The following is an 11508-nucleotide window of genomic DNA, read 5'->3' as shown; positions in this document are numbered from 1 at the left end:
CAGATGCGATACTGAAATACCAGGATAAAGACAGATGCACAACTCTCAGAAGTTCTGGCCTAGGAAAGCATCTTGTATCACATCAGTCATGCTTCCTAAGATTTGTGCCACTTTGATAAACATTAAAAAAAAAAAAAGGATACTTGTACAGCTCACTGGTGTCAATTTGGATAATTCTAAATGGAGCTTCTTGGATAATGACTATTTTTATTTACCAAACAAAAATAAATAAAAAGTAGGAGACCAGGTGGTTAAGGTGCTGGATCCCACAGGGCCGACTCTGGGACTGCAACACGTCCAGGCTCCATTGGAGGGTGATTTCTCTCTTTCTTTCTCAAGCTAGTTGGCAAAAAATATATATATATCGAATTCGTGTAAGAAAAAAACTTTTTTTTTTTTGGAGAGGTTTTTGCTATAGGGCACGTGCGCTCGCCAGACAGAGAGAGACATAGAGACAGAAAGCGAGAAATCACCCCCTAGAGAGGATGGTCACACCACCATCCCTTCTCCTCCATTCTCCTCTCAGGATCTTGGGCACGCACGCACACATGCCCGGCGTGAGTTTTAAGCCACCTGGTCCGGGACGCGACCCGTAGTCGACTGCGTGGGAGTCCAGCGACATAGCCATTACGCTAACTGCTGGTTCCCGTGTAAGAAAATTTTGATAACATATATGTGATTTTCTATTGTTTTGCTTTTTAAAATTTTGCTATAGGGCCCATGCACTTCCCGAGAGAGAGAGAGAGAGAGAGAGAGCGAGAGCGAGAGAGAGCAGCCTCCAGAGGGGATGACCACGTACAATCCTGTCTCCATTTCTCCTCTTAGGATTTCAGGCATGCACGCCCATGCACCCAGCCTGTCTTTCAAGCTGCCAGGTCCAAGACTAGAAATGCAAAGACAGCCATGTGGGACTCAGCTGCCTTAACCACCTTGCCACTGGCTTGCCCTTATTTTTTTCTTTTTTAATAAAAACTCGAGCTTTCTCATAGTAGTCTAATTTTAATATCAAGTTTTATGTTTAAAATAATTTCTGATCACATATAGTTCCTGAACATACTTTCTGACTGAGACATTTTACATGATAATCTATTCAATTCTTGATAATTATTATGGAGAGAAAACATTCTTGATACAAAAAGTATAATAAAATGAAAGGCCTTAAAAACATTTTTCTAAGAATTATTTTTTATTGGGACCAGTAGCTGGTGTAATGGCTATGTTGCTGGATTCCCACGTAGTTGGCCACAGTTTGAATCCTGGACCTGGTGGCTTAAACTCACTCCGGGCTTGTGTGCGTGCGTGCCCAAGATCCTGAGAGGAGAATGGAGAAGGGATTGCAGTGTGGCCATCTCCCCTGGGGGGTGATTTCTCATTTTCTGTCTCTTTGTTTCTCCCTGTCTTTCTGGTGGGCACACACAGCCTATGGTATAAACCTCTCTAAAAAAATATATATATATATTATTTTTATTTAATTTTTTTATTTATGAGACTTAGCAGGCGGCATAGTGATTAAGGTGCTGAACTCCCTTGGGACCAGCAGTTGGTGTAATGGCTTTGTTCCTGGACTCCCATGTAGTCTACCGCATTTTGAGTCCCGGACTTGGTGGCTTAAACTCACACTGGGCGCATGCGAGTGCGTGCTCAAGATCCCGAGAGGAGAATGAAGGAGAAGGGATTGCAGTGTGGCCATCCACCCTGGGGGGTGATTTCTCGCTTTCTGTCTCTCTGTCTTTCTGGCAAGCGCACACACCCTAACAAAAACCTGTCCAAAAAAAATAAGTGCTAAACTCCCAGATGGCCAGCCATGGTTTGAGTCTTGGACCTGGCTGCTTGGAACTCATGTCAGGTGTGTGTGTGCCTGCCCAAAAATCCCAAGAGGAAATTGGAGAAGAAGGGACTGTGGCATGGCCATCTCCCCCAGAGAGTGATTTCTCACTTTCTGTCTCTCTTAGGCAAGCCCACATACCCTATAGCAAAAATCTCTCAAAAAAGTATGTATTTATTTATTATTATTATTTTTTCATTTGACCAGATTGAGTGAAAGAGAGAGAGGGAAAGTGCAAAAGCAAGCTGCCAAGTCTGGGACTCGAACTATAGTTGGCCATATGGCAGGCCAGCACCTTAGCCACCATGACACCTACCAGCTCTGTAAGGCCATTTGTTCAGATATTTATATAAGGTTTGGTATAGAAGCATGCTATGCATATTGAGATGAGCATATAGCCCAAGTTTACCAATGAACTCATTTTCACAAACAGGTAATACCAGTAACCCACATCAAGAAACAGAGGATTGTTTTTCCCTCCCTGGCTGCCTAAGGGCTGACCACTATTATGAATGACACGGTAACTATCCATACCAGGGGATTCATGACCAACTGACTGCTTCAGAAGACACGAATGTCATCAGTGTTCTTCATCCTGGGCGGGCAACAGTACCTAAGATAGAAATTTGGGAAAAACTAGCCAAAATGTACAAGACCACACCAGAGGTCATCTTTGTAGGTTCAGAACCCATTTTGGTGGTGGCAAAACAACTGGCTTTGGCATGGTTTATGATTTCTTGGATTATGCAGAGGAAAATGAACCCAAACATAGACTTGCAAGATGTGGCCATATGAGAAGAAAAAGACCTCAAGAAAACAGCAAAAAGGTGCACAAGGCCAGAATGAGGAAATTCAGAGGAACTGCAAAGGCCAAAGTTGGTGTTGGTGAAAAGTTGAAGGAATACAGATACTGTAATGACTATCTGCAGTGATTGTGCACATTTTTCATGAGAGGGTTAATAAACTAAAAATTTCATGTGTTTTAAGAAAAAGGAGGTGGGAAGCACAAGGTATAACAATTAAGGAGCTAGATTCCCACATGGCTGACCATGGTTCGCGTCCCAGACCCAGCAACTGGAAAATCACACCAGGCACGTAAGTGTGCAGGCCCGAAATCCCGAGAGGAGCCTGGAGGAGAAGGGACTGCAGTGTGGCCATCTTCTGGGGGATAATTTCTCACTTTCTTTCTCTGTCTCTCTCTGGTGAGTGCATGTGTCCTATGACAGAAAAAAAAATGAATAAATAAGAAAGGAAACAGAATGATACCAACATCCCAGAAGCCCCATTCATGCCTTCTTATAGCAAGTCCTCCCTGCCCCCTTAGTACGGTAATCACCCTGCTGACTTCTGGAAGTGGAATTTACAGATTCACACTTTTGGGGCTGGCTTCTCTCTCAGTGTCACATGTGTGAGGTTCACCTACACTTCATTTTGACTCTGTGAAACCTCAGTTTGTCCCTTCTTCTTCCACGGACACTGAGTGGTTTTCAGTGTTTGTCTGTCGTGGTTGTGTGCCCGTGCACACTCCTCTGTGAGTCTTTTTGTGCACACACACGTGCAGTGCTGCTGCGTATAGGTAAGGGGGTGAAATTGCTAGATCATGGTGTACAGTTGCTTCCAACTGACTCTAACAGAGTTCCAGCTGTTCCGTGTCTTCATCAACACATGGTATTGTCAGTAAAAGCCATTACTTCTACAATTCATAAATTCACCACAGTCAGAATTGTATTTAAACATTCTTCCACTGATGATGGTAATATTGGTATATTTTTCCTGGTAACGTGAGTGGATTTTGAATACAAAATAACCTAATCACACCAAGCATTTTGAAACAGCAAAGCTCTAATTTGCAGTTTGGGAAGCACAGTAGAGAGTCACGCTGCCAGGGTCACATTACCACTACTTGGGGCATCACCACAAGGCCACACAGCTGTCAGTGGACAAATGTGAAGGCTCTTCCAAATGTTCAAGGAAGGTGTATATTATAAAAAACTATGCACAAACTTTAATTTTTCCCCCCAAATGTTTGCTATAGGGCATATGTACTCACTGAGGACAGAGACAGAGAGAGAGGGAAAATGAGAAAGCCTCCCCACCTAGGGGAATGGCCATGCCTCAATCCTGGTATGTTTTTTTTAAGACACCAAGTTCGGGACTCAAACCACACAGTAGGCCATGTGGGATACAGCCACCCTAACCATCACACCACCTGGCTCAGCCCCAAGATTTGAACTTTTTTTTTTTTTTTTGCACCAAAATAAAACTCATATTTTAATTCCATTTTTCCGTGTATTTTTTTGATGTTTCCTTGTTTAAGAAGACAAAGATTCTGGGAGCCTCCCGCTCCTCAGGCTGAAGGTATCCAGGGGACCCCTGGAGGCTCACTGGCTGGGATGTCCCAATATGCATTATTGCCACCTGCCACTCATAGTGTGGTCATACTATTAGTTAATCCTTTGAACCAGGACACCTGAGATACAGAAGATGTATTATCTCCTAGTACAGAGGAGGAAACTGAGGCCCAGGAAAGTAAGAGATTGTCTCCACATTATGCAATAAGTGAGTCACTGAGTGAATGCAAAAGCCCTACTTCCTTTTTTTCTAGGTGTTTGCCATAGGGTGCATCTGCTTGGTGGAGCGAGACAGAGAAACCAAAAGTGAAAAATCACCCCTGAGGGGATATGGCTATACTGCAATTCCTTCTCCCCCATTCTCTTCTATGGATTTTGGGCATGCATGCACACGTACTCGGCATGATTTTTCAAGCTGCTGGGTCTAGGACTCGAATTGTAATCGGTCATGTGGGAATCCAGTACTTCACCACCAAGTCACCTCCCGGCCCTACTTTCTGTCACTTTTTGGCTGCAGAGCTTTGCTTCCATGAAAACAAGTCTGATGACACCTTGCTGGAGGGCTGCAGTGGCTCTGCTATGGGCAGGGAAGGATGGAAGATTTTGCAGTTGTCCAAATCGATATGGAATATTTATGTCAATTTGTGTAAAACCCTGATGACACCAAGCCAGGGAGGGCCAGGGAAGGGACCTTTCCTCATGCAAGCATGCATGATGAAAAGAGCAGTTGCAGCCACAACCTTGCACAGACCACTGCCACCTGACACAGGACTGCTTCTGTGAGGACACCTGCCCAGAGACGGCCTGTCCAGTGGGTAACGACTGATGACAAGGGTGGTGTCAGTTCCCCCGAGACAGTAACGGACCTCCTCCCCTCCCCCTTATGGTCTGTAAAGACCTCTGTCCACATATCCAGGGCTACTCACCTATGGTGGTTCTCAGGTGTCATCTTCAACCCTGGCCTCAGGAAACTCCTTTTGCTTTACTTTGCCTCAGTTTACCTTTTAGGGTGACAACTGAAAAATAGAATTTTAAAGTGTATGTCTCCCTGAAGTCCATTTCTAAGTGAGCACAAGACATTCCCACGGAGCAAGTGCTATTACCTCAGCACTTAACCAAGTGCCTCTGCTGGCTTTTCTGTTCATTTGTCCTTTCTCCTCTCTTGTCCATGTGTCTAGTTGTGTCCCTCTCCCCTCTGCTCCTTCCTCTGCCCTCCCTCCTCCCATTTTTTCAAGCAGCTAAAATATGGACTGGACCATCTATAACAGATACGTGCACATTCTCCTTGTATCTATTAACTAAAAACACTTGTTCTCTGGTTTAAACTTATTAAATCACACAAATTACATTAAAAAAAAATAAAGGGGGTGGCCCGATTTGTAACTTTCTCTGTGGATTCTGGGTGAGTTACAAAATATGCTTCAGTTTCCTCACCTGTAAAATGGGGGTGGTCACAGCATCGACTTCACAGGGTCGTGAAGATAAAATAATTTGATATGGGTAAACAGCTTTAAAAGGTGTGCAGCACTTCAGTGTATTGTCTGCTAATATTATGAAGTGATTTCTTTTTTTTTAACCCTTCCTGTGGGTGAGAAGGTTTTTTTATTTGTTTTATTTTTTCAGGTTTTTGCCATAAGGCATGTGTATTCCCTGAAAGAGACAGGGAGAGACAGAGGCAGAGAGAGTGAGAAATCACTCCCAGGGGGCTATGATCTCGCTGCGATTCCTTCTCCTCCATTCTCCTCTCAGGATTTGGACAAGCACACACATGTGCCTGGTGTGATTTTCTAGTGGCTAGGTCCGAGAAGACCTTTTTTTGGGGGGGGAGAGGTTTTTGCTATAGGGTACATGCGCTTGCCAAAAAGACAGAGACAGACAGAAAGCGAGAAATCATCCCCTAGGGGGGACGACCACGCTGCCATCCCTTCTCCGTTCTCCTCTCGGGATCTTGGGCACGTGTGCACATGCTCCCGGCATGAGTTTAAGCCACTGGTCCAGGCCTTGAACCGTGTTAGACTACATGGGAGTCCAGCGACGTAACCATTACGCCAACTGCTGGTCCCCAAGAAGACTGTTTTAAGTCCTCCTCTTTGTACCAGTTCTGCGTGTACTGGAGGCCCGATTCCTATTCTGCAGGTGGCTGGTCCTCTCATAGTGTCCTCACATTGGGCAGAATACATAGCCTCCTTCTCCTCTCAGAGAGGACGCTAATGCCATCACGGGGGCTCCATCCTCATCACCTTGTTAAAACCTAACTGCTTCCCAAAGCCCACACCTCTTACTACCTGCCCACTGGGGGCTTGAGTTTCAAAATTAATTTCGGGACACAGATGTTACATTGGTTATTTACCTCTCTGTCTTTTTATTGTGATTATGCTTTCTTTCTGGGCACTGAAGCACTTAAGGGATGGGGTTATCCTGAATCTGTGGCTCCTGGCACATTCGAGATTCACAGAAAGAATGAATATAATCAGCACCAAAAGCAGCTGATCAATAAGGCTGCCCTTTCCTTTTTGAAAATGTATTTATTAGTAGAAACTCTTCATGTTCTCAGAAAACCGCTTTGATTCAAATATATTGCACATGCTTAACTAAGCACTTAGACTAGATGGAAATAATTTTAATAAAAAAAATAGTTGTTTTTCAGTGCTTGATGGTATGCACTTTCTCACAACTCAGTCATTTATGTGACAATAATCACACGAAATAACCTGCTTAGGTTTATAAATATTTAACAGATAATCCACTTATTTTATTTGACATGTTTAACTCATAAGAAATTTTTAAAAATAATTTTCTTGGGACTGGCAGGTGGCATGATGGTTAACGCTGCTGGACTCCCACATGGCTGACCATGGTTCAAGTCCCGGAGTTGGAATCTTGCTTTCTCAATTTCCTTTTCTCTTTCTCTGTCTCTCTCTGGTCAACTTCAATAAAATAAATAAAATAATGACAATGAATAAAATTTTAAATTAATAACTTTTTCATTTAACTTTATTATTATGTTAATTTGACCAGAGAGAGAGGGAATGTGAGAAAGCAAGTTGCTGGGTCTTGGGACTCAAACCACCGTCAGCCATGTTGAGAGAGATTTTTGCTATAAGGCGCGTGCACTTGCTGGACAGAGATAGAGAGACAAAAAGTGAGAAATCACCTCTTGGGGAGATGGCCACAACACAATTCCTTCTCCTCCATTCTTCTCTGGGGATCTTGGGCATGCACGCACACTTGCCCAGCGTGAGTTTTAAGTCGCTGGGTCTGAGACTCAAACCGTGGTCGACTACATGGGAGTCCAGCAATATAACTACTATATATACCATCTGCTGGTCCCCATAAATCGATTTTTAAAAAGTAGAACATATTTCAAGAAGACAAGTTGAAAAATCGGTCACAATTAAAAAAATATATATACATATAAAAAAAACAAACAAACTAGGGACTGGCAGGTGGTGTGGTGGATAAGGATGCTGGACTCCCACATGGCAGACCGTGGTTCAAGTCTCAGACCTGGTGGCTTCCTTTCTCACTCTTGCTCTCTTTTTCTCTCACGCTGTTCCTCTCTGGTCTAAATAAATAAATAAATAAAGTTAAGTAAGGTAAGTCAAAAAATCTAAATCCTTGATGTAAATTCTAAGGATGTGCAGTTGTTGAATCCTCATGATTTACATGGAACAAAAATATGGGATCTACCATAAGTAAAAAAGCAGTCAATAAAATTTTTATTTCTTTAAAGATATAATGCAAATACACAACGAATTAAATTGCTTCTGACTCTGAAGTTTATTAGGGTAGGAACTGTATTTTCTAATTCAATAGTATATCCTCCTCTGGCTAAAAAAAAAAAGTTACAGACAAAATGATATCCAAACAGGCTATCTTTTAATTTTCATTTACTTATGCTAACTACATTTATTTTTTTTACGCTATATCATCTTTAATTAAGTATGAGGACTTCTCCAACATAAAATCTAGAGACTGTTTCACCCACTGCTCTGTTTGGCGGCCAGTCTCTTGTCTCTCTCTTCGGCAATGGTGAGGCGGATACCTTTTCCTCGGGGAAGAGAAATCCATGGCTTGTTGCCTTTGCCAATAACAAAAATGTTGGAGAGCCGAGTGGCAAAGCTGTTGCCATTGGCATCTTTCACATGAACCACATCAAAAGAGCCAGGATGTCTCTCTCTGTTGGTGATCACCCCAATTCTTCCCAAGTTAGCACCTCCAGTCACCATACACAGGTTACCAGTGTCGAACTTGATGAAATCAGAAATCTTGCCCGTCTCCAAGTCAATCTGAATGGTGTCGTTCACCTTGATGAGAGGATCCGGGTAGCGGATGGTACGAGCATCATGGGTCACCAGATGAGGGATTCCTTTTGTGCCCACAAAGATTTTTCTCACTTTGCACAACTTGTACTTGGCCTCCTCAGGGGTAATACGATGGACAGCAAAGCGACCCTTGGTGTCATAGATCAGTCGGAAATTCTCTCCCGTCTTGTCAATGCTGATGACATCCATGAAACCAGCAGGGTAGGTTATGTCAGTACGGACTTTGCCATCGATCTTAATGAACCGCTGCATGCAGATCTTCTTTACCTCATCTCCTGTTAAAGCATACTTAAGTCTGTTCCTTAGGAAAATGATGAGAGGAAGACATTCCCTCAGCTTGTGGGGAGATGCTTCTTAGGGCCACGAGCCATGGCTGCACTAGGAACGAAAAGAGACCATTACATCTCTTAAATGCAACATTTACTTCGTGCCATTTATACTCAAGTAACAGACTGGGCTGGCTACTATGAACAGAGAGGAATGCTGAAGTGCTGGGGTGAGGATCACCAAGAGGAAGCCTAGTCAATATCATCTATGAGCTGATTCCACAGGAGGAACTTCATTCTCTGAATTCTTGTAGGAAAGAATGATTTCATGATAAATACATCTTTACTGCCACTCTAGATATTCATGGCTCTTTCTACCCAAGCAAGAAGTGAAAATAAGGCCTGCACAGTTCCCTGGGGTGTTCTTTGGTGTTCTAGTAATGTGGGCGGAAGGAATCCTGTAATACTAGCCGGAAATGGAGGCTCCAAGAGTGTGTAAGCGATCTTCTAAAAAATCGCTTGTAAACGAGGGGCAGGGCAAGTTTCCTGACCCTGTTTTTCCTATCAGGGAGCATCAGGGGGCAAGGAAGCCTTTCTGCCCATTTAGGACGCCCTTAGCTAGACTGCTAGCTTTTCTTCTTTTTTTTTTTTTTTTAAATTATATATTTATTTTTATTTTACATACTTTCACTGGACATCACTACAGCATACAAAATGCGATTTTCCAGCCAGAATACACTGTACAGTGGCTTAAACTTACATGTTTTCGTCAACAAATAATTTTCCATTTGTTTCTTGTACATATATTCTTGCATATATATATATACACACACACACACACACTCCCCTCTATTTCTCATCCTCTGCCATTTCCCATCCTCTTCCCACCCTGTCTTTTTCGATTCGAAGAAAAATCGAGCCCGAGCGTCGGCCCACGGCGTCAGGGTGGAAGCAGTGACCGCGTCTACTGCGATCGGTTACATCCAGTTGCTCGCGCAAAAGCGGCCTGAGGCCTCCCACCCGCGCCTCTGGGACCCGGAACCAGGCCTCTCCTGGCCGCCCGGCCCGGCTCGGCTCGGCCCGACTCGGCCCCGCTCGGCCCGACCCGACCCGACCCCGCTCGGCCCTGGTCGGCCCTGCCCACGGGGCAGTGAAGGGCTGCGTTTCGGTGAAGCGGGTATTGGGCCAAACGCCAGGGCCGGCCATGCGCTCGGAGGAACCCGCACGGTAGAGACATCCGCCCCACCCCGGTGGAATCCTGGCCCCCTAGGACACCTCCCGCCGCTGGCGCGGGGACCCGACAGAAGCAGGGCCAGTCGCGGAACCCACCAGTTTAGCAAGATGCTGGGGCCAGCTCTGGGTGGGGCTTCGTAGACTTGGAATTAGGGGTGCTCTGATTTTGCCGCCGGCGGGGTTGGGTGAGGGCGCCGCGGAGGCCGAAAACACGAGCCGTTCTCTCCCCTCTGGCAAATTAAAAAAATAAATAAATAAATAAAAGGAAAGAAAGAATGCGGGTCTGTGTCAGTCTCTCTTGGAATATAAATAAACTTGGAAAAGGATGAAGCCGCGTTTTGGGGAATGATGGGAACCAGCCAGAAGTGCTTTGGAGAAAAGGCTTATCAAAATTTTGACTCCGTGGCGAAAACAAGTCAAAATTTAACTTTTCTCTGGTGAACGAGTATATAGATTGTGACGTTTCGGCCCAAGAAATAAATAAACATGCAGTTCTCCTAACTGTCATTAGCAGAACAGACAAGGAATTTTTGGAAAGTATGCGAAGATGCATAATTACAGAAACTGAGAGAGTGAGCTATAATGAGGAAGGACCTGCTGATGAATATTACATCATATACCGAAATGCTTTTGATAAGGTAAGAGTATGCCATGCATACAAAGCCATCCTTATTTCAATCAAAAAAGAATATGATGCCTTTCTTGAGAAAATGAAGACCAAAGAACTATATTCTTAAAAAGTCTTCTTTTTAAGAGTTATTTTCCTTATCTTTTTAAATTTATTTGTTTGTTTATTTATTTATTTTAATTTGACCAGAGAAGAACAGAGTGAGAGAGAGAGGGGACGAGAGGAAGCAAGACACCAGGTCTGGGACTCGAACCATAGTTGGCCATGTTGGAGTCCAGCACCCTTAACTACCATACCACCTGCCAGATCCAGTGAAGAACTATATTTAATTTTTTTTTTTTAATTTTCAGAGTTTTTTTGTTTTGTTTTGTTTTGTTTTGAGAGGTTTTTGCTATAGGGTACATGTGCTCACCAGAAAGACAGAGAGAGACAGACAGAAAGCGAGAAATCACCCCCCAGGGGGGATGGCAACGCCGCAATCCCTTCTCCTCCATTCTCCTCTTGGGATCTTGGGCATGCATGCACACATGCCCGGCGTGAATTTAAGCCACCAGGTCCGGGACTCAAACTTGCGGTTGACTACATGGGAGTCCAGTGACATAGCCATTATGCTAACTGCTGGTCCCGAAGAACTGTATTTAATCTTCATGGAAAACTTTAAGTTTTAGCAGCAGATCCCACAGCTTTGATGTATAGGATATACAGAAAACGAACAATCCAATTTGAAGCAAAAATGAGGAGTATTGAAAATAATTCCTTGAAGATTCAATTGCGAATAGGTCAAATTAAATATCTTAGGGCAGAGTATGACACCAAAGAAGTAAAATACTGTACTTTTTTTTTGGGGGGGGGAGGTTTTTTGCTATAGGGCACGTGCGCT

The 11508-nt window shown here is 43.8% G+C and overlaps 1 protein-coding gene and 1 pseudogene across 1 annotated transcript; one reads left to right on the top strand and one right to left on the bottom strand.

Annotated features, from left to right (window-relative positions):
- Positions 1 to 7932: 7932 nt before the first annotated feature.
- On the bottom strand, positions 7933 to 8850 carry LOC102489834 (40S ribosomal protein S4, X isoform). The gene has a single exon (XM_027769998.1). The coding sequence runs from the start codon at positions 8751 to 8753 to the stop codon at positions 8157 to 8159; it is 597 nt and encodes a 198-aa protein (XP_027625799.1). The 5' UTR covers positions 8754 to 8850; the 3' UTR covers positions 7933 to 8156.
- A 393-nt stretch (positions 8851 to 9243) lies between these two features.
- The window catches only part of LOC102479516 (clathrin heavy chain linker domain-containing protein 1-like), a 4703-nt pseudogene continuing 2438 nt past the window's right edge, over positions 9244 to 11508 (top strand).

The sequence above is a fragment of the Tupaia chinensis genome, unplaced genomic scaffold (assembly GCF_000334495.1).
Source record: "Tupaia chinensis unplaced genomic scaffold, TupChi_1.0 Scaffold000101_1, whole genome shotgun sequence".
In the NCBI taxonomy this organism is placed as follows: Eukaryota; Metazoa; Chordata; class Mammalia; order Scandentia; family Tupaiidae; genus Tupaia; species Tupaia belangeri.
The sequence above is the reverse complement of the archived record's forward strand: the minus strand, read 5'-3'. Positions and strand labels throughout refer to the sequence as shown.

Coding starts and splice junctions, on each gene's coding strand:
- LOC102489834 (XM_027769998.1), bottom strand. CDS start 8,753: ATGCAGCGGTTCATTAAGATCGATGGCAAAGTCCGTACTGACATAACC.